Below are 27,999 nucleotides of genomic sequence, written 5' to 3' on the forward strand. Positions count from 1 at the left end.
TAGCGGATATTATTGCCAGACCGTTAACAGAAATCCACTTTTTTCCTTCATATATTCTTACTCCTTACAGTTTATCCGCAGTTTTTTAATAGTAAAAGCAATTTTTGAGTTTGGCAGAACCACATACTCTTTTATATGGTTGCTATGTAGTGAAAATTAGCTAGATTTATTAAATGGGTTTTACATCTAATACCTCTGTTTCCCCAACACTTTCAAGTCGTTTTTGAGTACAACTTAATGTGATAGATTAGGTACAAAATAACAGTCTAAACTATACTCTATATCTAAGTTGTCCTTAAATGCAACTTAGCCAATGTTGGGGAAACGGACATAAAACCTCTAAAAATGTAATTGTTACATACAAAAAATCAGAATACTGTCAAGGATGACCTAACAATGGAAAAAATATGCATTATTGAATAAAATTAACTTGGACACCAAAAAGTGACTCTGAAAGCTTAAAATTTGCTTTTGTAGTAAGTTTTCATAATTTGAAGACAAATTTTAATATTTTATTCTTGAAAATAGTCATAAATACCGGATTTTGACATTAGATTCCTGAAAATTGACTTTTCAATTTTTTTTACTTTTCTTTTCATTTTCTTAAAACTCTGGACTATTTTTAGTGCTTTAAAATTGCTTTCAGCTTGGAAAATCGAGTTTTAAGGCAATCTTCACCAAGTTTTTGACATAGAAGACTTAAAAAACAATTTTACATTTTCCATAGGCTTTAAAATGCCATTTCAAGCTTAGTCACTATTAAATTAACTTTTAGACACCTCAGTGTAAAAAATTTGAGCATTTCTTAAAAATCTAAACTGTTTTTAGTGCTTTAAGCCTGAAAAATCGAGTTCCAAGACCATCTTTACAAAGTTTTTGACTTATCAGGTCTGAAAGCCAGTTTGTACACTGTCCATAGTCTTGAAAATATCATTTCAAGCTTCTTTATCAGTGCAAAAAATTAGAGTATTTTTAAGAAATTTGGGTTATTCTTAGTGATATAAGACTCTTCAGTATAGTGAAAGTAAGAAACTTTGGTATTAAATGCTACAAGATAAGAGATAAGTGCGGAAAGTGGTACATCGAGGCAATAAACTAATTGTAAGCAACAAAGAACTAAACATTTGATAAAAAAATTGTAATAATTGTTCAAAATGGTGTCCTTCGACTTCAATGCATTTTCTGCAACGTTTGGCAACCTTTTTTTTTATAAAACTTCAACACCCTGTATTTCCTGAAAGACGCATTTCCGGGATATAGTTTAAAGAGCAAACTGGGATCATTTTTGGACTTAGAATTCGTGGTTAAACCTGAATCACCCTGTAGAATATTGTCATTATTGGCATCTATTCCTTGTATGGCATATTCAATGCCAGAAGCCTTTATATGAATTTTAAAAATTATTAGAAGCCGCTAAAACTTATCAAACCATCCAGGAATCTTTTGCCTATAGGATGACTTTGAAAATGCCAGATTAAGCTTGTAAAAACTAATATAACTGCAACAGAGCTCGGTATTTATCGTTTTTTTTTTTTGGTACTAAAGTCCATAACAATAACATCCTAAAGCTCTTTTCATCATTTAGTTGGGAAATATCAACAATAAAGGTTGTTGAAAGGGTTGCCAGATCAGAAGGTTGTCGAAATAAAGAAATCCCTAAAAAATGTTGTCATAGATTATAATTTGTTATTCTTGGATTTCATTAATTTTTCTATTTCTCTGTTTCTTTGAAACTCTAACTTTTCATTAAATATGACAGGTGTCTTTACTATTTGACGCATCTTGGTTACTATGTCCGCTAAAAGGTTCGTACAAACGTCAAAATATAGCCCGTATTTTTGACCTTTTTTTAATTAAATACCATTTTTTTTCAAAAATCCCAAATAACCGAGTTATTGGCCGGGAAATAGAGCAGCGCAAGTGAATGAGCTTTTTAACCGTGTCACAACTTGACAGTTCCTAACTTGGTTCCTGTGACAGTTAAGGTGAGTTCCCATAACCGCGTCTTGCGTCTGACGTCACTTATTTCCGATTGGTAGAAGCAAAACTTGAAAATGACAGCCCCCAAGAAGCTGAAAATGTTCAACTTCTTGCGTCGGTTTCTAATGTTTTGACGTTTTGGACGACGCGTATACGGCAAAAGTTATATCTGAATGGCAAAACTGAAAATGGCAATGGTGATTGCCATGGAACTGGAAGAATGGAAGATTCATCCTTGTTTCCAATGCGACAATTAGCTGAATAGCAGAATAACGATTTAGAACTGTAACAGTTAAGTTAAAGAAATAAACAAAACATTAACAAATTGTGACAAATGAGAAAAAAGTTTTGGGAGATCTGTCAGCTGAAAATGTACTGTTGACCAATAGAAAATTAGTGACGTCAGACCCAGGACGCAAACGCAAAATGAGGTTATGGGAACTCACCTCCTAGGAGTTTTACTTAGTCAAGTGTCGTTTTTATGACTATAATAACTGAGAAATCCGGCCTAGAACACTGTTGTGCACGCCAAACTTTAGTATAGGCCTTTCCACAAATTTTAAGGTATTTATAGTGCATTCTTCATAAACTTAAACTGTCCCAAAAAGGGGTGATTTCCAGTAGTAAGGTCTAAAATCTTCAATCATTCTGATGTCTGAATATATGTCAGTAAGCAGGCTCCATGGTAAATATACTTTATATTTCCCCCAAAAAAAAAAATGCTCTATTTTTTGGGAAAAATTCCCTGATTTGGCAATCCTGGTTGTGCACAGAATTTCTAGGGATAAATTCCTAAATCTAAAGATACTTTTGAATTGAAAATTGTGACGTCATCATGAAATAGTTTGATTTCCTCTATACTTAATCCTTCTTGACAAATGGAATGGGCTGAAAACCTAAAATGACTGGATTTTTTGATACTTCTTACTAGTAAAGAAAGAAAACTCATCATTTATTAGTACTTACAGCAGCAATAACAACTTTTTTGTCTATTTAATTAACTATGTACAATTCTCACTTAAAACAACTTCTACATAAATATTTGACATACTTTTCATTCTTTTACTTTTTGGCTTCATCCTGTTCCTTCTTGTAATCTTCATTAATCTGTTTGTGCCAGTCGAGATTCATTTTTAAAACTGACTTGCCAGATTCTTGATCTTGCTTGCCCAGGTACACCATTAGAGCACACCCCAAAGCTGTAGCTGCCATCATATAGTTGGCGATTTTAATTCTCATTCGATTTCTGGTTTTCTCCATAACCGCTTGAGACACAAAGGCTGGGACGTCGTTCAGTGTCTTGTACTTGCCAGTCCATACTAAAAATCTCTTCTCCAAGTTATCCACTTTATGCGAAGCGTTTAGTTTTCCAATTTGACTACCACTGTCATCACTATACCATCTGTTGATTAGAGCTTTTGCCTTTATTCTGTCTGGGGCCATCTTTTGTAATATGGAAATAACCATTTTTGTCTGAAAACATTAGTAGGGTTTATGAGTAAAGTCCAACATTACATCATAAGGATTTTATAGTAAATTTTTTCACTACTTACGAATATTTTTGTTATTACTGGTATTGTCCCCAACTCCCAAAAAAGATGTTATTTAATATTTAAAAAGGTTTTTTGTTTTTTAATTTAATTTTTTTAACACATGTCTCTCACAGTGACATCAGTCACACAAAACTTTCATGTGGTAATGGTGGTAACCGGTCACATGTCGGTTTTACAAGTAAGTCTATTTGTCCTCACGTGATTAACCGTTTCAACTACGTGACAGATTGCTAAACGAATGCGTCACTTTGCATGCTTTGTATTCTGTCAAAATATTATGTGACTGACTGACTTTAGACAGCTGACATTTTTATTTCAATTGTTTGGAGTTTGTTCTTATTATATCAACATTTGAATATTTTATTTATTTTCAATAATTTATACTTGTGCTAGCCCGCTTAAACGTAAAATTAACAGTTTTCAAATGATTTGATGATTTAACTTCTGTTTACATTTTGTCAAATTACTCAGCCACTGTGTTCTAGTGTTGGTGTTAAGGTGGCTATAGCCTATTCTCAAAAAACAATGCTTAAAATGGGTGAAGGTGACTTATATGGCACCAACTTTTCAATAGAATCAATGAAAGTGATAGCCGAAAGTGTAGGCATAGGAAACTTGCAAGACGAGGCAGCCAAAGAACTGGCCGATGATATATCATTTCGATTGAAACACATCATACAAGATGCTGCTAAATTTATGAACCACTCCAAACGGGTAAGGTTAGTTCAGTCTGATGTGGACTCGGCTTTGAAAGTTAGAAATATTGAGGTAAGTACCACAAAAAGCTCCTTTTGGGTTTAACTAATGGTGTTATAATGTGCTTTTAGCCCCAATATGGGTTTCATTCTACAGAACCACTTCCATTTCGTTTTGCATCTGGAGGTGGTAGAGAGTTGCATTTTATTGAGGAAAAGGAAGTGGACTTGAATGATTTGTTGTCTAACTTGAATCCAAAAGCTCCACTAGAAGCCACACTACGCTCACATTGGCTGTGTATTGATGGAATTCAACCCACCATACCTGAAAATCCTCCACCAGTAGCAAAGAGTATTCAGAAGGTATTTATTTCAGTTTTTTTTTTAATTTTAATTTTTTTGATGGAGACTGTAAGTTTTGCCACATTGAATTAGCAAATATTAACATTTGTAGACTCCTGTTATCACAGTCCATCATAGTATCTCTGTTTTTACATTTTAGTCTTCATCTTTAATAAAACTTGGTATAGTCTGTCTAGAAATTATCTGGAAAGTACATAATTAACTTGTATTTTTTATAGTTTGAAAATTACTAAATGTCCAGTTTACCAGAAGCCAATTACGAATCATATTGTTCTGTAAAGATGGTTTAGGCATCTAAAAAAGGCTGAATTAATTAGGTATTGCTTATTTGAAGGCTCTACACCTTACCTATATTTTAATCTTTATTTTATTGGTCTTTTTGCATTGTCCTGCTGAAGAACAGAATTTCTCTTGTCTTGGCATAAAAAAACACGTTAAAAAGCCATTCTAAGAATGGTACATATTGATGATGTCATTACAACTATACAGAGTGTAGGTAATTGCACACACTGATATATTCCATCAAACCATTATTTTTTCATTAAGAACATTTTTGGTGGTCTTATGTTTAGCCAAAAAATGTCTAACTTGGCTTTAAAATTTCTTGTGATCTTATAAAATAAGGAAAATTTCACGAATACTGTGGATCAAACATGAAAGTTAGCAGACAGTTATTTAGGACATAACTAATTAGAGAAAGGTGTGAAGATGATTGGGTTTAGTTTTGTATACTAATTTGAAGGGTTGTTTGTGGTTATTTTTTAAACAGATTTCCAACTAGCAGCCACAATAAACAGTGCACAGAGCTTATTAAATTCCATATGTGCATTTTTAACAAAATCCTCAAAAACTAAGGGTCTTATAGGTAGCAATGTTGCCATTTATCCAATTATTATTTTGCCTTATTTTTTTCTATTTGTATGTTGAGTGCAAGGAATTAGCCTGTTTCAAATTATTTTACTTCTTGATTGATTAATAGGAAAAACAGTAATGAATGAAACCACCAGGATGTATCTTTTGCCACTATTTTCTGTCAGGTATTAAGTAGTTAGTTGAAAATAGTTGAAATAAAGGCAAGCTTTGTAATAAAGAAGTCCCAAGCCAAGTACTTCTTAAAAATGTCATAGTACTTGACTTAATGAATTCCTAACCATGGATGTAGTAAGTAAATATCAGCAAAGTTTTAAACAGCGGACTGTAAAATTCCAGCTAATTTATATAGACAGACAAAATAACTTTTTTAGTGTAGATTATAGAAGAACTTTTTCTATCCAAATTTTAGTTGGAATCTGTGGATCCGGTAAATAAAAAACCTATGAAAGAAACCGCCGGCAAACCAAGTACTGGAAAACAAAAGTTAAAGAACGTCGAAACGGTTCAGATCAAACAGCTTGCAACGCACGAACTGTCAGTGGAGCAACAATTGTACTACAAGGAAATCACGGAAGCTTGTGTCGGTTCGGACGAAGCTAGAAGAGCCGTAAGTGTCTATTATTTGATGTTTATAGTGATAGGTAAATTACTGGTAAAGGAAATATTTTACTGTACCAGGAAAATTTGACCAGTAAATTACTGGTAAATTACAAATACTGTGTGGCTGGCAGTTCAAATTTTGACGCCGCTTTTCTTTTTGACTTTACCAAACTTTGTAGTGTTTTTTCAGGTTATTGAATAGTAAATTTAAGGAGGATTCCAAAAATGTGCTTAAAATTGTCATTTTTTTCCTCTAAGTGGATTTTACAGGTGATTTTGTCCTTGACTGTCCTTTCAAACTGTGTTTCTCTCAGTTCAAACTTTGACACCGCTTTTCTTTCTGACTGTACCAAATTTGGTAGTATTTTTTCAGGTTATTTGATAGGAAATTTAATGAGGATTCCAAAAATGTGCTTAAAACAGTCATTTTCTCACTCCAAGTGTGTTTTACAAGGCCTTTGACTGTCCTTTTAAAGTCTGTTCCTGTCAGTTCAAACTTTGACACCAATTTTCTGTCTGACTGTACCAAATTTTTGTAGTGTTTTTCAGGTTATTAAATAGGAAAGTTAATAAGGATTCCAAAAATGTGTTTAAAACATTAATTTTCTTACTCCAAGTGGGTTTTCCAGGCGATTTTGTCTCTGACTGTCTTTTCAAACTGTGTTTCTGGCAGTTCAAACTTTGTCAACGCTTTTTTCGTTGAATGTACCATAATTTAAAGGGTTTTTCAGGTTATTGGATAGGAAATTCAATGAGGATTTCAAAAATGTGCTGAAAACTGTCATTTTCTCACTCCATGTTTGTTTGACAAGCGATTTTGTCCCTGACTGTCCTTTCAAACTGCGTTTCTGTCAGTTCAAACTTCGACACCGCTTTTTTCCTTGAATGTACCAAATTTTGTAGTATTTTTCTGGTTGTGGGAGAGGAAATTTAATGAAGATTTCAAAAATGTGCTTAAAATAGTCATTTTCTTACTCCAAGTGGGTTTTACAACCGATTTTGTCTCTGACTGTCCTTTCAAACTGTGTCTCTGCCAGTTCAAACTTGGACACCGCTTTTTTCCTTAACTGTACTAAAATTTATAAGGTTTTTCAGGTTATTGGATAGGAAATTCAATGAGGATTTCAAAAATGTGCTTAAAACAGTCATTTTCTTACTCCAAGAGGGTTTTCCAGACGATTTTGTCTCTGACTGTCTTTTCAAACTGTGTTTCTGGCAGTTCAAACTTTGTCAACGCTTTTCTCCCTGGCTGTACCAAATTTTATAGTGTTTTTCAGGTTATTGGATAGGAAATTTAATGAGGATTTCAAAAATGTGCTTAAAATAGTCATTTTCTTACTCCAAGTGGGTTTTACAAGCAATTTTGTCCCTGACTGTCTTTTCAAACTGTGTTTCTGGCAGTTCAAACTTCGACACCGCTTTTTTCCTTGAATGTACCAAATTTTGTAGTATTTTTCTGGTTGTGAGAGAGGAAATTTAATGAAATTTCAAAAATGTGCTTAAAATAGTCATTTTCTTACTCCAAGTGGGTTTTACAAGCGATTTTGTCTCTGACTGTCCTTTCAAACTGTGTCTCTGCCAGTTCAAACTTGGACACCGCTTTTTTCCTTAACTGTACCAAAATTTATAGGGTTTTTCAGGTTATTGGATAGGAAATTCAATGAGGATTTCAAAAATGTGCTTAAAACAGTCATTTTCTTACTCCAAGTGGGTTTTCCAGACGATTTTTTCTCTGACTGTCTTTTCAAACTGTGTTTCTGGCAGTTCAAACTTTGTCAACCCTTTTCTCCCTGGCTGTACCAAATTTTATAGTGTTTTTCAGGTTATTGGATAGGAAATTTAATGAGGATTTCAAAAATGTGCTTAAAATACTCATTTTCTTACTCCAAGTGGGTTTTACAAGCAATTTTGTCCCTGACTGTCTTTTCAAACTGTGTTTCTGGCAGTTCAAACTTCGACACCGCTTTTTTCCTTGAATGTACCAAAATTTATAGGGTTCTTCAGGTTATTGCATAGGAAATTCAAAGAGGATTTCAAAAATGTGCTGAAAACTGTCATTTTCTCACTCCATGTTTGTTTGACAAGCGATTTTGTCCCTGACTGTCCTTTCAAACTGTGTTTCTGTCAGTTCAAACTTCGACACCGCTTTTTTCCTTGAATGTACCAAATTTTGTAGTATTTTTCTGGTTGTGAGAGAGGAAATTTAATGAAGATTTCAAAAATGTGCTTAAAATAGTCATTTTCTTACTCCAAGTGGGTTTTATAAGCGATTTTGTCTCTGACTGTCCTTTCAAACTGTGTCTCTGCCAGTTCAAACTTGGACACCGCTTTTTTCCTTAACTGTACCAAAATTTATAGGGTTTTTCAGGTTATTGGATAGGAAATTCAATGAGGATTTCAAAAATGTGCTTAAAACAGTCATTTTCTCACTCCAAGTGTGTTTTACAAGCTATTTTGACCCTGACTGGTCAAACTGTGCTCAAAAGTTGCAAAAATCAGGGTTTGGAAAAGTTTTCATGCAGTATTCGATATAAAAAGTGTTTCTGAGATTTATTACAATTACTTTGACAGTGGTCACGTGACTGCCCAGCTAAATTTGAAACCACGTGATTTCTGTGACTAATGTCAAAACTGTCAAAATTTGCAACATTTACAATTTACCACAATTTTCGAAACAAGACGTGTTTCTGAGCGTTATGACAGTTATTTTGACATTTGGCGGCAAATTACATAACATCTTTAGATTTGCTTTTTCTCATCTCAGAAACATGCAAATGCTAGTTTTTCATAAAAAAAGTTATAAGATTGTTACTCATTCAGTACAAGCATCACTTTGCCAGAAAAGTTTTATTTCATTTATTTTATTATTGATTAACCAAAATCTCTAAAACAATAAATAACAAATCGAAACAGCCTTTTATTCAGGATTTTTTTTTGACAATTTTACTTTAATGAAATTAGCGACAGTCATGGTAAAAAAAGGATATCTTTCAGGCAAATTTCAATTAGCAATCTGCAAATTTACTGGTCAAATTGGTAAATTTTTCTGTCACACTTTTACAATTTTACTTAAAAATTTACGTCCATCACTAGATTTTTTCGATTTTAAATCCATTAATGCGCTTATAGGAAGCGTTACAAAGTTTGTCGTCTGATCCCGGACTTCACGAAATGTTGCCCAGAATGTGTACCTTTATTATTGAAGGAGTTAGAGTGAATGTAGTGCAGAACAATTTAGCGCTTTTGATTTATCTCATGCGGATGGTCAAGGCTTTGTTGGATAACCAGTCGTTATACTTAGAAAAATATGTAAGTCTAAGGAGATTTTCCAGTTATTTGGGACTTACAGGAATTATCGTTTTAGTTGCATGAATTAATACCGTCTGTCACCACGTGTATCGTATCGAAGCAACTTTGCATGCGACCAGACTTGGACAATCATTGGGCCTTAAGAGATTTCGCCTCTCGTTTAATGTCTCAAATCTGTAAAAATTTCAATACCAGCACGAATAACATACAAACGAGAATTACAAGGATGTTCACTAACGCTTTGCAACAATGCGACAAGATTCCTTTATCGTCACTGTATGGAGCTTTACAAGGATTGTCAGAACTGGGACCAGAAGTCACGCGGATATTTATTTTGCCCAAAATCCGTGGTATTGGTAAGTTTTGATTTTGTAATAAGTTATTTTTAATCAGAGCTGTGGATAGATCGAAGCCGATGGGGGCAGTTAATCTAAAATATTTTCAAAATTGTGACACTTCCGGAAGTAGATACCAGCTTATTTTGAATGGAACACTCTGTATATTGGATTCTACCATTGCATAGAGGGTCATATACAGGGTGTTTCTTTTTGTGTTTAAAACCTTTTTCTGTATTTTTTCGTGTTTAGCAAGGTTGGTTCTAACAGTGGGTGCGAAAAAACTTTAAAAAAAATGATTCAGGATGGTCAAAAATGGATTCAAATAATGAATTTAAAAAAGTGCAAAATGTCAAGTTTTTTAAATGGAACACCCCTATTTTTATAATTTTGTTCCCTGTATAAAATTAGGATAAGTTCGTGTTATGTTATTTATGTGAAAAATTTATACTTTTTTACATAAACACGAATAAATGAATTGCTACAGATACGACAGTTTTGGTTGAATAGCAGCAAAGTAGGCGGTGCACGCGTTTAACGAGGCCGCAAATTAGACGTCACGATGACGTTATTGAACAGAACAGTGCATTGGCCAACTGTCAAATTACGTCATTGTGACGTCAAATTTGCCCGGCACGCTTGATGGAACGTCAAAATGATATAATTCACAGCCTACTTTACCATTAATACTCACGAAACGCCATCTTAGACCTTTGTGGGATAAACAATCATTTGTGATATTTCAGAAAGTGTCAATTTTCTAATTAAGTAACTTAATACAAACTAGCCCTAATTTTACACGGGGAACAAGATAAAATCATAAAAATAAGGCGTGTTTCAGAAAAAAAAATCATTTTTTGAGGTAAATTTTTGACCACCCTGTGTCATTTTTCTAGACGTTTTTCTGCACCACTCTTAGAATCAACCGTGTTTAAAGCGGTTTTCAAAATTTCAAAACGTTTTTTCTATTTTTGCAATTTGACTGTCTTTAAACGAGTGTCACTTAAAATGTTTTATGCCTTAACCTAATCTGTCAGTGGTTACGCCATAATTGTGTAATAATTAACTTTTAATAACTTTACTAGTTTTCATAAGTTTCAAGTTGTCTATTGTCTAAGTTTTAGTCAAAAACTCGCATTTTTACTTGAAAAAAGATATTTCAGGAGGAACCAGTAGAGTTATCGACGCCATTTTTTGTGTAAATTGTAGGGAATTTAATGCTCAATAAGATATCTAACAATTTCGTTCCGAACTTTACTCCATTATTAGTTTTCATAAGCTTCAAGTGGTCTATTGTCTAGGTTTTAGTCAAAAACTCGCATTTTTACTTGAATTAGGATATTTCAGGAACCAGTAGAGTTATCGACGCCATTTTTCCATTACGGAAAAACCGTTAAAATTTGGTTGTATATCGAAGCCGATGGGGGCAGTTAATCTAAAATATTTTCAAAATTGTGACACTTCCGGAAGTAGATATCAGCTTATTTTAAATGGAACACTCTGTTTATTGGATTCTACCATCGCATAGATAGAGGGTCATATACAGGGTGTTTCTTTTTGAGTTTAAAACTTTTTTTCGTGTTTAGCAAGGTTGGTTCTAACAGGGGGTGCAAAAAAACTTTAAAAAAAAATGATTCAAAAAATTAATTTAAAAAAGTGCAAAATGTCAAGTTTTTTAAATGGAACACCCCTATTTTTATAATTTTAGCTTGTTGCCTGTATAAAATTAGGATAAGTTCGTGTTATGTTATTTATGTAAAAAATTTATACTTTTTGACATAAACACCAATAAATGAATTCCTACAGATATGACAGTTTTGGTTGAATAGCAGCAAAGTAGGCGGTGCACGCGTTTAACGAGGCCGCAAGTCAGACGTCACGATGACGTAATTGAACAGAACAATGCATTGGCCAACTGTCAAATTACGTCATCGTGACGTCAAATTTGCCCGGCACGCTTGATGGAACGTTAAAATGATATAATTCACAGCCCACTTTACCATTAATACTCACGAAAAGCCATCTTAGACCTTTATGGGATAAACAATTATTTGTGATATTTCAGAAAGTGTCAATTTTCTAATTAAGTAACTTAATACAAACTAGCCCTAATTTTACACGGGGAACAAGATAAAATCATAAAAATAAGGCGTATTTCAGAAAAGAATCATTTTTTGAGGTAAATTTTTGACCACCCTGTATCATTTTTCTAGACGTTTTTCTGCACCCACTCTTAGAATCAACTATGTTTACCACTACAAAATACAAAAACCAAGAAGAAAACATTTTCGGGAATGCAAAAATTACCATTGTTTTTTATATTCCAAATGTCAAATTTCACATACAAATATCTCAAAAAGGGATTCTGACAGGTATATGATATTAAACATGAAATATGTCTAGAATTTGTAGTTGAATCCAAAAACCAAACAGTATACAGGCCGTTTCATTTACAATAAGCAAGTTGGTATTTGTTTCCGGTATTAGCATATTTTAGATGAACTTATATAAAATTAAAAATTAGGTAAAAATGTTCCGCATTTAGTCGAACGAACTTCAGAAAGGTTCGAAAGCGACTAAATCCGGAACAAAATTTCTACCTAAATTTCAATTTACGTCCAAATACCAAACATTATTTGAATTATTAACTGAACCTTTAGGAGCCAGAATAGAGTCCCATCTTGAAGGAAATTTGATCTCAAACTCGGACAGAACAGCCGCCGGACATATTAAACAGCTGTTGATTAAGATAATGGCTCCGGTGATCAAAAGTATAAGAAACCCACCGGACAATATGGAAGAGTATCGGCAGGATTACGGTTATATGGGAATTTCGTTCCATTCGGCGGTGGTCAAAGCTAGAAATCAACCAACCCCGACTACGACGGCCGCTGCTACCAGTGTATCAGCAAGTACAATTACTACAGTCGGTCAGGCGGTAGCTCGACAATCGTTAACCTCAAATACTCCAATTGTTCAGCAGGTGAGTGTTAATTTTAACATTTACAGTTGAAATAAATAACTATTTATGTAACAAGTTACGAAAAGTTCGATTTTGTGTAACGAATGAATGTTCGTAGGGCGAGCGCAGCGAGGTCCTACAATTTGAATGAGTTACACAATAAGACATTTTCGAAACGTGTTGCATACATAATTTTTTCTAATTTTGACCAAAAAGCTGTGAAAACCATCTTTTAAAGTGATTTAACACAAATATTCACTTTCATAGCACCTTGTATAAACTGTGACAACGACAAGTTATGATGGATGTCGCCCATATGTTTCTACGGAAATGCATAAAAACAGGGAGTGATGAAATGAACTTTTCATAACTAGTTACATAAAGTGATACTTTATGTAACTAGTTACATAAAGTAAAACGTTTTGTCACTCTAATCAGTTTTGAAAAGTGTCACTTTATATGCCAAAATTAGAAAAACATTATTACGGCACTGTTTTACGTAGAATCGCGCATTTGGAAAAATCATTTTATGAACGTTACACGAAATGGGAAACTTTCCCTTTTATCCAATAATATGATTAAGCAAGGTCTCAAAAAAAGTCAATCCCAAGTATTTTTACTCTAAAACTAATAAGAACTTATTAAATTAATAAACATTTAAAAGTCCGCGCGCTTCTATACAGAGTGTCCAGTAAGGACATGATCAAAAGGGTACTGTGACATTCTTTAGATCGACAGGTGACGATCTGACGTAATTGTCGTTAGAAAACCAACGCAGTGTAGGTAGTTAAAGTGGCACCCAAAATGGAAGCCTGAAAGATGTATGTCGGCCGCTTCAGTTGTAGATAAACTCTAAGAGATGGCGCTAATACAGCTTGTCATTTGGAGATAACCGAGAAGAGGGGAATAACGTAGTAATGTGGGTTTGGTCTCAGGAGCTGCCTTTGGATTCGTCAGCGTCAGATACTTGGCAGCCCCTTGCCTTATACACACGTCAGTATGTGACGTGGAACTTATACAGGGTGTCCCACGACGAAAGACATCGATTGATATTGGAAAAAGTATAAATAGGAGAGTTTTGAAAATTTGGCAGAATACTGATGTGGGCATGCCCAATCTAACTAAAATATTTTCAAGATGGTTGCACTTCCGTTTATACCAGAAGTTGATCACAACTTTCTTATTTTAAATAGAACACCCTATATATTATTACATATTTGGATTCCTCACAAAATTCTGACCAACTTTTGTGTACAATACCCTATGCCTATCTCTAACCGTTTTTGAAATATTTGATGTTTTTCCAAAAAAGTGACAGTTGCAACGCTCAACATATTTTTCTACTCTGTCAAAAGCGTATTTTATTTTGCAATGAAACTTTGGGTTATTGTAAATAAAGGATCGTTTTATTAAACTGAGGGTGCGTAATGACTCATTTGTATACAGGGTCGTCAAAAAAAATCATAAATCTGCCACTAAAAAAAATGAAAAATTTCAAGTTTTTTAAATAGAAACCCACATTTTTTATGACGGAATCATTTTGAGCATTAAAAATTACTATAAGTTTCAATTTACTTGCCTATACCTAAATCTATACCATTTCGTTTTATTTGAGAATAAACATTTTTTATTCATAAAACTCCAGATTTCTTGAAAATTTCTCTCTCTAATTACGTGTGGATTTATGTCATACCAGTAGTGTAAATTATGTCTATTGGACATTCCATTTTTAGTGAATTTCGCCTCGTCGCTCTAAATAATATTATTCAAAAACAATTCATCTCCATAGTGACTAGTCAGCAAAAACTCACTAAAAACCACTCTCTTCGGAAATTCAACCTCTTTTAAGTGTTGCACTAATTTAAATGAAAAAGGGTGAAATTTATGTTTCTTCAGGATCCTTTGAATTGAGCTTTTGGATATGCCTGATTCTACGGAAACTTGTCTTATTGACGAAGTTGGATTTGGAACAAAATAGCCCAAAATTGCAATTTCTACATTTGTATTATTAAGGATTGGTTTTGTTTTAATAGCTTTTCTCTTCACAGATTCCGTATTCTTAAAATGTTCAATTATTTGCTTGACAGCTTTTGGTGATGGCTTTGGTTTTTCTGGATAACGAGCGGCAAATACCTCACATGTTCTACTCACAACTTTATCACATTCTCCGTAAATAATAAACAGATTTAAGTAATCTTGGTTTGAATAACGTAACTGCGACGGCATATTTGCAGTTGTCAAAACACTCAAGTCACTAGTGTTATTAACATGCTCTGCAATTCTCCAATATCACCGTGTGTCAAAAGCATGGCCAACTAGAGTACCAGCTAATCCCAACCATGCAGCCTAATAAAAAAATGTTTTTCTAATTTTGGCATATAAAGTGACACTTTTCAAAACTGATTAGAGTGACAAAACGTTTTACTTTTCGTAACTAGTTACGAAAAGTATCACTTTATGTAATTTATATTATGAAAAGTTCATTTTATCGCTCCCTGTTTTTATGCATTTCCGTAGAAACATATGGGCGACATCCATCATAACATGTCGTTGTCACAGTTTATACAAGGTGCTATGAAAGTGAATATTTGTGTTAAATCACTTTAAAAGATGGTTTTTACCGCTTTTTGGTCAAAATTAGAAAAAATTATGTATCCAACACGTTTCGAAAATGTCTTATTGTGTAACTCATTCAAATTGTAGGACCTCGCTGCGGTCGCCCTACAAACATTCATTCGTTACACAAAATCTATCGTAACTGGTTACATAAATAGCTATTATTCTCAAATAAAACGAAATGGGTTGGATTTAGGTATAGGCAAGTAAATTGAAACGTAGAGTAATTTTTAATGTTCAAAATGATTTTGCCATATAAAATGTGGGTTTCTATCTAAAAAAACTTGAAATTTTTCATTTTTTTTAGTGGCAGGTTTATGATTTTTTTTTGACAACCCTGTATACAAATGAGTCATTACGCACCCAAAGTTTAATAAAACGATCCTTTATTTACAATAACCCAAAGTTGCATTGCAAAATGAAATACGGTTTTGACAGAGTACAAAAATATGTTGTGGCAATATTTAATGTTTTTCCAAAAAAGTGACAGTTGCAACGCTCAACATCTTTTTGTACTCTGTTAAAACCGTATTTCATTTTGCAATGAAACTTTGGGTTATTGTAAATAAAGGATCGTTTTATTAAACTGAGGGTGCGTAATGACTCATTTGTATACAGGGTCGTCAAAAAAAATCATAAATCTGCCACTAAAAAAAATGAAAAATTTCAAGTTTTTTAAATAGAAACCCACATTTTTTATGACGGAATCATTTTGAGCATTAAAAATTACTATAAGTTTCAATTTACTTGCCTATACCTAAATCCAACCTATTTCGTTTTATTTCGGAATAAACATTTTTTATTATTAAATTCTTGAAAATTTCTCTCTCGAATTACGTGTGAATTATGTCTATTGAACATTCCATTTTTAGTGAATTTGGCTTCGTCGCTCTAAATAATATTATTCAAAAACAATTCTTCTCTATAGTGACTAGTCAGCAAAAACTCACTAAAAACCACCCTCTTCGGAAATTCAACCTCTTTTAAGTGTTGCACTAATTTAAATGAAAAAGGGTGAAATTTATGTTTCTTCAGGATCCTTTGAATTGAGCTTTTGGATATACCTCATTCTACGGAAACTTGTCTTATTGACGAAGTTGGATTTGCAACAAAATAGCCCAAAATTGCAATTTCTACATTTGTATTGTTAGGGATTGGTTTTGTCCCGTATTCTTAAAATTTTCAATTATTTGCTTGACAGCTTTTGGTGATGGCTTTGGTTTTTCTGGATAATACGTTTTTTTGGCCTGCACTGTATAGGCGGTTGTCGGGCAACGGGTAAACAGGTCATTGTTGCGGGTACGGTTGCTCGGCAACCGCTTATACAGTGCAGGTAAAAAGTTTAAATTTTCGCATTTCTGTTCGTGTTTTACGACGAAAGGGCTCAAGTTAGAGATCCGAAAAAAATACAGAAAACTAGTCCGTGATAGGTACTACAACTTTAATTAATACGATTTTTCAATCAAATCAGCCGTACAGGCGCAAAAAAATCAAAACCGTTTTCCCATGTTAATCTCCTATGTCCAGGGTGCTCTTGGACACCTGGTATGTAATAATATACAGGGTGGTCCAGTTTTAAGTGTCAATAATTCACCATTCGATAGCCAATCAAAAAATAATTTGACTGAGCATTATGTCATTTTTCTGGAAAACGTTTCCTAAGGAAGACACAGCCCTTCAAAGTTCAATTTAAAACATCGACTTGTGAGAGTCCAAATTTGTTTCGAATAGTCTAAAAACTTGCTATTTACTATGGAATAGTCTTTTAATTTGTTTTCTCAGACTGCCATCCTGGTCTAGTGTCTGAAACTGGAAAAAATAATCTAAAAGTTGACTTTTAGGACTAGAACTGACTTTACTAGGACTAAAAAGAGTCCCAAAATCCTATTTCATTTCTAAAAATTAGTTCTCAAGACTAATATCGTAGCATTTGGTACCAAAATGTTTTATTTTTATTACTGAAGAAACTTGACTTTTAGTAATTGTCTTAAACTCGATTTTTCAGTCTTAAAAAGCACTACAGTCTGAATTTCTTAGAGATGCTACAATTTATTGCACTTTTTCAAGACTATGGACAGTGTACAAACTGGCTTTTGGGCCTGATAAGTCAAAAACTTAGTAAAAATAGTCTTGAAACTCGATTTGACGCACTGAAAACAGCCTTAAAGCACTAAAAACAGTCTAGATTTTTAAGAAATACTCGAATTTTTAGCACTGGGGTGTCTAGAAGTCGATTTAATAGTGACAAAGATGGGAATGCCATTTTAAGTCTATGAAAAATATAAAAATTGTTTTTTAAGTTTGCTATGTCAATAACTTGGTGAAGATAGTCTGGAAACTCGATTTTCCAAGCTGAAAGCAGTTTTGAAGCACTAAACATAGTCCAGAAGTCGAAGAAAATGAAAAGCAAAGTAAAAAGCACGAAAAGTTAGTTTTCAAGACAATTTTCATGAATCTAATGTCAATGTCCTGTATCTAAGACTATTTTCAAGACTAAAATATTGAAATTCGTCTTCAAATTATTAAAAGTTATTTCAAATGCAAATTTTAAGCTTCTGATGTCACATTTCATTAGTTCAGAGTCACTTTTTGGTGTTCAAGTAAATTTTTAAGGCTTAAATGTACGGATTTTCGCTTGAAAACTGGTTACAAACGCAATTTTTAAGCTTCTGAAATTAATTTTTATCTTTTTTAAGTCGATTTTTAAAACTAAAATCTCTCAGTTGGTCTGGAAACTACGAAAACTGGTTGCAATGAAATTTTGAAGCTTCTTAAGTAAATTTTCCTTTTCCAAGACAATTTTTAAGTTGGGTTAGGTTAGATTTGGGTCTTTGAATATAATAACTGAATTATCTCGTAAACGATGTTTCAAATCAGAATTTTATAAGAGATAATTTCTTTTTCATGGTGAACAATGAAATTAAAAAAAACTGTAATTTTTTAAAAATCTTCTAAAACCATCTTCCTGTATCTACGCTACTTAGGAAGCACTTTTCAGGAAAATGACATAATGCATGTCAACTTATTTTTTAATTGGCTATGGATTGGTGAATTATTGACATTTAAAACTGGGCCACCCTGTATAGGGTGTTCTATTTAAAATAAGAAAGTTGTGATCGACTTCCGTTATAAACGGAAGTGCAACCACCTTGGAAATATTTTAGTTAGATTGGGCATGCCCACATCAGTATCCTGCCTAATTTTCAAAACTCTCCTATTTATACTTTTTCCAATATCAATCGATGTCTTTCGTCGTGGGACACCCTGTATAGAGACAGTAGTTGCAAGGCATGTCGCCCACAGTCATTGCAGACATAGTTGCCAACTTTTGCAGTATTTCCCATAATCTGCTTTGATTTTTCAAATAAATTTTAATTAAATTACTCGTATTTTGAAAACAAAATAAAATAAGAATTTCTAGGTCACATGACAGTTTTAAATGTCATTAATCTGACATGATATTTTTATATCGCGTAACCCGTCTTACAATGCAAATGGCCACGTGACAATTGACAATTATTTTAACGTCAAAACGAAATCCTAAAGATCACGTGACTTCTTATAATGTGCAAATAATCACGTGACGATTTTTAATAATGAAATATTGTTTTAAGGGTCAAGTGACCGTTTTTCAGTTTGACTTGAGATTTTTTAAAATAACGTGACTCCTTTAATGTTCAAATCGTCACGTGACGTGATTTTCAATAATCGAATTTATTTTTTTAGTCCACGTGACTCTTCCGTATCTTCAAAACGGATCCTGATGGTCACGTGACTCTTTTAAGATTATAATTATTTTTCTAAATTGTTTCTAAAAGTACGTTATTATTTTTTTATTGAATAAATTGCAGGGTAATCAACAAACTCGGACAGTGGTGGTGAATCAGCAACCTGCGAGGGTGGTCCCGCAAAGTCAACAACAGAAATTGGTGTTCATGCCGCAGCGATCTCAATCAAATGTGTCACAAATTAGCCAGGCTAATTCATCCACCACTACGGTAAGTTAATAAAAGCAAAATGGCGGAAATTGCAAATGGCGTTTACGACCGCCATTTTGATTTTTTTTAAAAAATCGAGTTTGTTGTCGATTCTTATTAAATCGAGGACGAGGAATACGATGGTGACGTTGATTATTTCCTAACTTCTCACTCACTCGGTTTATGTTAAGTTTCTCAAACTGGTTGACAGCTACTGTCAAACTGAATTTAAAATTGGATTTCCCGACCCCAAATTAGTCAAAAACGAGCACAAACAGCACCTACCTATCTAAAAGCAAAATGGCGAAAAATGCAAATGGCGGTTTAAGACCGCCATTTTGATTTTTTTCAAAAAATTTAGTTTGTACTCGTTTTCTACTAAATCTAAGACGGGGAATACGATGGTGACGTTAATTTTTCTCTTACTCCTCACCCACTCGGTTTATGTTAAGTTTCTCGAACTGGGTGACAGCTACTGTCAAACTGACTTGAAAACTGGATTCCCCGACCCCAAATTAGTCGAAAACGAGTACAAACAGCACCTATCTATCTAAAAGCAAAATGGCGAAAAATGCAAATGGCGTTTACGACCGCCATTTTGATTTTTTCAAAAAAATTCAGTTTGTACTCGTTTTCTACTAAATCTAGGACGGGGAATACGATGGTGACGTTAATTTTTCTCTTACTCCTCACCCACTCGATTTATGGTAAGTTTCTCGAACTAGGTGACAGCTACTGTCAAACTGACTTGAAAATTGGATTCCCCGACTCCAAATTAGTCGAAAACGAGTACAAACAGCACCCACCTATCTAAAAGCAAAATGGCGGAAATTGCAAATGGCGTTTACGACCGCCATTTTGATTTTTTTTTTTAAATTGAGTTTGTACTTGTTTCCTACTAAATCTAGGACGGGGAATACGATGGAGACGTTAATTCTTCTATAACTCCTCACTCACTCGGTTTATGTTAAGTTTCTCAAACTGGGTGACAGCTACTGTCAAACTGCCTTCAAAATTGGATTCCCCGACTCCAAATTAGTCGAAAACGAGTACAAACAGCACCCACCTATCTAAAAGCAAAATGGCGAAAATTGCAAATGACGTTTACGACCGCCATTTTGATTTTTTCAAAAAAATCCAGTTTGTACTCGTTTCCTACTAATTCGAGGACGGGGAATACGATGGTGACGTTAATTTTTCTCTAACTCCTCACCCACTCGGTTTATGTTAAGTTTCTCGAACTGGGTGACAGCTACTGTCAAACTGCCTTCAAAATTGAATTCCCCGACTCCAAATTAGTCGAAAACGAGTACAAACAGCACCCACCTATCTAAAAGTAAAATGGCGGAAATTGCAAATGACGTTTACGACCGCCATTTTGATTTTTTCAAAAAAATCCAGTTTGTACTCGTTTCCTACTAATTCGAGGACGGGGAATACGATGGTGACGTTAATTTTCCTCTAACTCCTCACCCACTCGATTTATGGTAAGTTTCTCGAACTGGGTGACAGCTACTGTCAAACTGACATTGAATTCAGATTTCCCGACCCCAAATTAGTCGAAAACGAGTACAAACAGCACCCACCTATCTAAAAGTAAAATGGCGGAAATTGCAAATGACGTTTACGACCGCCATTTTGATTTTTTCAAAAAAATCCAGTTTGTACTCGTTTCCTACTAATTCGAGGACGGGGAATACGATGGTGACGTTAATTTTCCTCTAACTCCTCACCCACTCGATTTATGGTAAGTTTCTCGAACTGGGTGACAGCTACTGTCAAACTGACATTGAATTCAGATTTCCCGACCCCAAATTAGTCGAAAACGAGTACAAACAGCACCCACCTATCTAAAAGCAAAATGGCGGAAAATGCTAAATAGTTTTGTTCAAAGTTTGGCTAAGTCACGTGTACACTGTCCAATTTAAAGAGACGTGACTCTTTTACAAAGGGATTTACATCTTACAGATTAAAACCTGTCACGTGGCTATTTTTAATCGTCCAATCGTTTTAGAATCCTAAAACCGTCACGTGATCTGTGGTTAAGTGACCGTTTCAAATGGCAAAATATTATTTGAATGGTCACGTGACTATTTTTAACAATCAAATTTATTCAGTTATTCGTCATTTTTCCAGGTTGTTAAGCTGGTTTCAAGCGGGCAAACTTTAAACCAACCAAAATTCATTCAAAGCCAGTCACAGAAATTAGTGATGATGTCGAATCAAAACTCACTGACGAACCAATCAGCTGGAGTGCAAAGCCAAGCAGGGAACATTAAACAGAACTTTATGACGCAACAGCAAGTGCAACAATTGCAACAGTTTCAGATTCCGAAGATTGAAGATTTGACGGATTTGTGATGATAATTCGCTCTGCGTGCAATGAGTGAATGTTTTTTAAAATTCGTATTTAAGGTGCGGGAACATTTTTTAAAGCCTCTTGATATTTGGTTTTCGAAAATATTGTACACATTGATTTCTTTTAAGAAAACCTACAAATTTTAAAAGGTTTGCATGTTTGATTAGTCTGTAGGTGGTATCTGTTTTGCTGTTGAAACTTGAAATACGGTAAACACGTACTACAACAGGACAATTTAAACGATATTAATTATAACTTTTATATTAAGTATTATGGATGTTTATTAAAATTTTGCATCTGGTTAGTTGGTGTTTTATTTGCGTGTCTTGAAATTCGCCCAATGTCAAGATAAGTGAAAATTGTACCAGGAGAGCAGAAAGTGTAAGAGGTAAAATTAGGCTTTCTTGACAATTGGCGAAGGGACATCCATGTATTAAAAATAGCTAAACATTTACCTTCATACGTTCCTGCTCTCCTGATACAAATTCAAGAATTTTTCTGCAAAACTGACAAAAATTGAATTTTCTATTAGGAGCACAGAAGGTGCAGAAGGTATTTTAAGTTTTCTTGACAATTGACGAAGGAACCAAGTATTAGTAGAAGCTTAACATTTACCTTAATTTAATTTTCTATTAGGAGCACAGAAGGTGCATTAGGTATTTTAAGTTTTCTTGACAATTGGCGAAGGAACAATGTATTAGAAAAAGCTGAAAATTTACCTCGTTGCGTTCTTGCTCTCCTGATACAAAATTAAATTTTCTGTAAAACTGTCAAAAATTGAATTTTCTATTAGGAGCACAGAAGGTGCAGAAGGTATTTTAAGTTTTCTTGACAAATTTTTGCAGAAATTAGATTTTCTGCAAAAATTAAATTTTCTATTCGGAGCACAGAAGGTGCAGGAGGTATTTTAAGTTTTCTTGACAATTGACGAAGGAACCATGTATTAGAAAAAGCTAAAAATTTACCTCGTTACGTTCCTGCTCTCCTGCTCCAAAATTAGATTTTCTGCAAAAATTGAATTTTCTATTAGGAGCATAGAAAGTGCAGGAGGTATTTTAAATTTTCTTGACAAATCGCGAAGGAACCAAGTATTGGTAGAAGCTAAACATTTACCTTAATTTAATTTTCTATTAGGAGCACAGAAGGTGCAGGAGGTATTTTAAGTTTTCTTGACAATTGGCGAAGGAACCATGTATTAGAAAAAGCTAAAAAATTACCTCGTTGCGTTCCTGCTCTCCTGATACAAAATTAGATTTTCTGCAAAAATTGAATTTTCATTAGGAGCACAGAAGGTGCAGGAGGTATTTTAAGTTTTCTTGACAATTGGCGAAGGAATCATGTATTAGAAAAAGCTAAAAAATTACCTCGTTGCGTTCCTGCTCTCCTGATCCAAAATTAGATTTTCTGCAAAAATTGAATTTTCTATTAGGAGCATAGAAAGTGCAAGAGGTGTTTTAAGTTTTCTTGGCAATTGGCGAAGGAACCAAGTATTAGTAGAAGCTAAACATTTACCTTAATTAAATTTTCTATTAGGAGCACAGAAGGTGCAGGAGGTATTTTAAGTTTTCTTGACAATTGGCGAAGGAACCATGTATTAGAAAAAGCTAAAAATTTACTTCGTTGCGTTCCTGTTTTCCTGATACAAAATTAGATTTTCTGCAAAAATTGAATTTTCATTAGGAGTACAGAAGGTGCAGGAGGTATTTTAAGTTTTCTTGACAATTGGCGAAGGAACCATGTATTAGAAAAAGCTAAAAAATTACCTCGTTGCGTTCCTGCTCTCCTGATACAAAATTAGATTTTCTGCAAAAATTGAATTTTCATTAGGAGTACAGAAGGTGCAGGAGGTATTTTAAGTTTTCTTGACAATTGGCGAAGGAATCATGTATTAGAAAAAGCTAAAAATTTACCTCGTTGCGTTCCTGCTCTCCTGATACAAAATTAGATTTTCTGCAAAAATTGAATTTTCTATTAGGAGCACAGAAGGTGCAGGAGGTGTTTTAAGTTTTCTTGACAATTGGCGAAGGAACAATGTATTAGAAAAAGCTAAAAATATGTCTCGTTACGTTCCTGCTGTCCTGATACAAAACTAGACTTTCTTCAAAACTGACAAAAAATGAATTTTTTATCAGGAGCACAGAAAGTGCAAGGGGTATTTTAAATTTTCTTGACAATTAGCGAAGGAGTTGCTAAAATATATCTGATTTTTACTTTAAAATAAAACAATTTTAGGGTGTAAAACATCATTTAATAAATTATTAATAACAGTCGTTAAATCACAAACCTTCTATACCGTTCTGATCAAAGTGACACCTTTCTATAATTAAAAATAATCTATATAGTATATATACACATCTAAAAAATACATTGCAAGAAAAAAATAGCTTAAGTTACACTAGATATACAATATATACAACAAACCTGACTTGGACTTGGCAATGATTAAACAAAAAATAAGTCTGATCTATCAAAATCTCGAAAAAACATGCATTCTAACGTGAATTGTTAAGTTTAAACATGCACGAATTCGTACACGGATTTAATATAGCACTCTCCCAGTGCGCAAGTTCAGTTAATGTGTAAATTAATTAATAGTTAATACACCGTAGAAACGTTGCCAATAACTTAAACTAAATTTGTGACAAATGTCTGTTAGTGAGTTTTAACGTTACTAAACCCGTATACAAATTTGCAATCAACTGGTTTTTTATTAAACGTGTTTTTACTAAGTTAAAAACAGACACAAGAATATTGTCATGTAAATATTACGTGTAGAAAACACTATGAACTTTGAAATCAGTTAACCCTTCTAATAGTCTATGTTGAATCTCTGAAAGAACAAAATCACATTACGGATCAGACAATTAATAATATAAAACCGGGATTTCTTACTTTAATTTGTCCAGTACGCCTTTTAACTTATGACCAGGTATGGATGGCACTAATTTTTGAACCAACTCTGAAACGAACATGTCGCTGATGCCTGGACACGTTCGCTCCGCTAATTCGAACGCGTTCTTCAGTTCTTCGATTGCGTCGCTCGATTTGTGAGAACTTTCTGCGCTTCTTCCTGAAAAATAAACACACAATGACAATAAGTGAATAATCCAAAGAGTAATTATCTAGAGCGGTGTTTCTTGATCGTTTTGATAAGTGGAAGCTTTTTTATTATCTAATTTACTGATCAAAACTCGTAAATTTAAAAAATAGTTTATTATTCAACGAGCTTTTTATGATAGCCATTAATCCCTAAGGGGGATGTTTACGTCACGAGCCGCAGGCGAGGGACCCAAATCTCCCGGCCATAAAAAACGAGGATAATACTATACTTTGTCCACGACCACTGTCCATTACCACTAATGCCAAGTGCAGGCAAATTAGAAGTTGATACTTTTTTATGTAGATACTGTTTCTTTCTCATGCTAGTTGATTTAACATAATAATAGTAGTTTTCCTATTCAGTGTGCAAAGTTATGTTTTCCCACACGCGAAAGCAGTTAGACGGATAAGCTTCAAGTGCGGGAATAGTATATTTCATTACCAGTACAGAAATGAGGATTTTTCCGTGCGCGCGTGACAAATTCTCGTGTGAGGCGCAGCCGAACACGGGAAGTCATGCAAGAACGGAAAATCCATTTCTGGACGAGTAATGAACGATATTTTTTATTATACTTAGGTACCTGAAATCAACATAAACAAAAAATATCGCCAAAAATTATTAAGAAAATCGGGAATATTTATTTTTATTTTTATAACAGTAAAAATGTAAGTACATACAACTCAAATTAACAAAAAAAATACAAGTAGGTAATTCTAAGAAAATTAATTTTGGACAGAACCGTTATTATTAATAGTAATATTTATTGTACAATTCGTATTATTGTTGAAGCTCAATCCCTTTTGCATTTCTTTTTGTTGAACTAAAGACTTTGCTAAAGATGTTGAAGCGGAGTGTTCGTGTGTGCTTTGGTTCTCTTGATTGACTGTTACAGATGTTGTAGTTTCCAAGTTACAAGGGCTAAACAACTTCCGTGATACTTCAATTTTTCTTTGTATGGACTCTTCTACATATCCTTCTACTACATTGGAAGAAAGCCATCCTCCGTGTCTTTTCAAAGTGAGCAAATCACCGCCCTTTTCCACCAACATGGTTGCCGAAGAACGCCTTAGCCCATGTCCGGTATATTCTTCGGGATTTTTTAGTTTTAGGTATTTTGCAACAAGTTTTGGAATACCACTGATAGTATGGGACCCAACATGTTGAGCGTAACATCTTTGGTTTCGGTATGCAACAAATAATCTTCTACTCTCCATATGTTTAGGGCGGAGATCTGCGTATTTACGGTAAATTGTACAGGGATCGAATTTGCAATTTTCATTGGTAATGGTAAAACTTCTTGACCTGTGAGTTTTTCCATCTCGTAAGAACACGACAAGGAAACGCCCGTTATCTTCCACATCATCTAAACTCAAACGTATTAAATCATCTCTGCGGCATGCACCGAAGATGCCAAACACTAAAATTACTTTTGCTAGTAGATATTCTCCATCTGAAGCTTCACATAAAAATTTGGTTACTTGTTCTTCTGTAAGAATCTTGGATTTCTTTGGTATATCCTACAGCTTGTCGTTTCAAAAAAGCAATCGTTTTTGGATATTGATGGTGAGTATTTTCTTTTATTGCCAAACAACTCTTTAACATAGAGAATCGACTCCATAAAGTGGAGGATTTCATAGTGTTGGCTTTTTCAGAAAAATATACTAAAAGAATATCGTCACTCACAATTTTGATTCGTTTCTGAGTCCGCCATTCGGTAAAACTGTTATATTCTTGTTCATATCTCAACCTGGATTTCACTCGTAATAAATCTGCACTCACTTCTGCCGCTCGTTGTAAGATATTTTCGGGAATATCCCGATTTTCTTCACAATCTGGATTCATTTTTGCAAAATGTAATAAATACATAAATACTTAATTTTCACTGACAGAAAATAAAATTTGTCATTAATAAATAAATCGTTGCTATAGACACATTACTCGTTTCTTTTTTTTCTTCGGGTTGCCATAGGATATCTAGTATCATGGATATCTATGTTTATTATTAAGCGCACGGAAAGAGGGATCGGGAAAAAATTTCCGTGCGCTGTTCCGAAAATGTCATATTTACTGTATTTTATAAACAGTTGAAAATGTAGTATTTTCTGTTAAGTATAATAAAAAACTACTTTGCACACGTGTTAGGAACAATATTTTTTCTACGAATGAAATATCTATACATTTTGTTTTTAATTTTTATTGATATTAAAAACAACAACTTATAACTATTTATTGTTATTAACAACATTAATGTTAAATGTACAGTTGGTCGCGTTTTTTAAATTGATCGCAGATTGAGCAACTGAAGGTAAAATACTGGGACTTGGAACTGCTTCACTTTCTTTAGGATTGAAGGTCAGAATTTTGTTACTTAATCCTTTTTCATAACTTGTGGATTCATCAATGTATTCTTCAGCTACCGTAGTCGATTTCCAACCCCCCAAGCGTTTTAAGTCAGTGATTCCTTCTCCAGAATCGGCCAGGAACGTTGCCGATGATCGACGATAACTGTGCCCTGTGTAGAGTTCTGGATTTGGCAATTTCAAAAAAATAGCTATTTCAGAAGGCATTTTTCCAAAACTGTTTACTCCAACATTTTGCGAAAAACATTTACCCTTTCTGTAAACTAGGAAAAAACGATTGTTTGACTTTTTTGGACGTAGGCCGGTGTATCTTCTGTACAGTTGCAGGTAGGTTCCGTTATGAACTTCTTCTGATATTATAAAGTTTCTTGCTGTATGATTTTTGGAATCCCTAATTTTAACAATTATGAGGTTTCCTTTGTCTTCAATATCTGTAGTGGTTAAATTGGCTAGCTCTTCCCTTCGACATGCACCAGCAAGTCCGAATATAGTGGCAACTTTAATTAACAGGTAAATTTCATCTGGTGCGGAGTTCATAAAACTGAATATTTCTTCTTTTGTAAAAATTTTCGCCTTTTTAGGTTTAAAACCAACATTTTGCTTTTTCAGAAATGCAGTGAGCTTATAAAATTCACCGATATCGATGTCTCTTTTTATTTTTATTACATTTTTGAGCGTTGAATACTTTGACCACATTGTGTTTAATAGTCTATATAAAACCACTGTTGCAAGGTATAATCAGCATTTTAAAAAGTGTGCGAGAAAGTGCCACTTTGCACACACTTTTACGTATGCAAAGTAGCTTATTTGCAAACATTCGTAGAAAAAAGGATTGTCGGGATACATTTTAATTAATAAACAGAAAGTTACTTACAAAAAAAAAAATCAAAATTTAATTTACAGCTTAAATCTAAGTT

General features: G+C 33.8%; 3 protein-coding genes across 7 annotated transcripts in view; 1 reads left to right on the forward strand and 2 right to left on the reverse strand.

The window, feature by feature from the left end:
* Positions 1-2,911: 2,911 nt before the first annotated feature.
* Positions 2,912-3,683, reverse strand: LOC145734153 (UPF0389 protein CG9231). Its single transcript, XM_081987320.1, has 2 exons — positions 3,534-3,683; positions 2,912-3,453 (listed from the first exon to the last, which is right to left on the reverse strand). Exon 2 carries the CDS (start codon positions 3,445-3,447, stop codon positions 3,043-3,045), a length of 405 nt encoding a protein of 134 aa, XP_081843446.1. The 5' UTR covers positions 3,448-3,453; positions 3,534-3,683; the 3' UTR covers positions 2,912-3,042.
* A 147-nt stretch (positions 3,684-3,830) lies between these two features.
* Taf6 (TBP-associated factor 6) lies at positions 3,831-21,926 on the forward strand. The gene is made up of 8 exons (XM_081987319.1): positions 3,831-4,301; positions 4,361-4,591; positions 5,874-6,071; positions 9,194-9,373; positions 9,429-9,729; positions 12,369-12,691; positions 19,138-19,284; positions 21,400-21,926. The coding sequence occupies exons 1-8, from the start codon at positions 4,059-4,061 to the stop codon at positions 21,622-21,624; spliced, it is 1,848 nt and encodes a 615-aa protein (XP_081843445.1). The 5' UTR covers positions 3,831-4,058; the 3' UTR covers positions 21,625-21,926.
* Positions 21,927-23,848: 1,922 nt separating this feature from the next.
* Positions 23,849-27,999, reverse strand: part of GckIII (Germinal centre kinase III) — a 74,971-nt gene continuing 70,820 nt past the window's right edge. For all 5 annotated transcript variants that reach the window (XM_081986167.1, XM_081986165.1, XM_081986162.1 and 2 more), the window contains 2 exons: positions 24,515-24,692; positions 23,849-24,452 (listed from right to left, as the gene is read on the reverse strand). In XM_081986167.1, the coding sequence (XP_081842293.1) occupies positions 24,440-24,452; positions 24,515-24,692 (191 nt within the window). In that variant the 3' untranslated portion in view covers positions 23,849-24,439. The remainder of the gene's footprint in view (positions 24,453-24,514; positions 24,693-27,999) is intronic.

This window comes from Ips typographus, linkage group LG9, assembly GCF_016097725.1.
Source record: "Ips typographus isolate SLU linkage group LG9, UJ_Ityp_2.0, whole genome shotgun sequence".
NCBI lineage: Eukaryota > Metazoa > Arthropoda > Insecta > Coleoptera > Curculionidae > Ips > Ips typographus.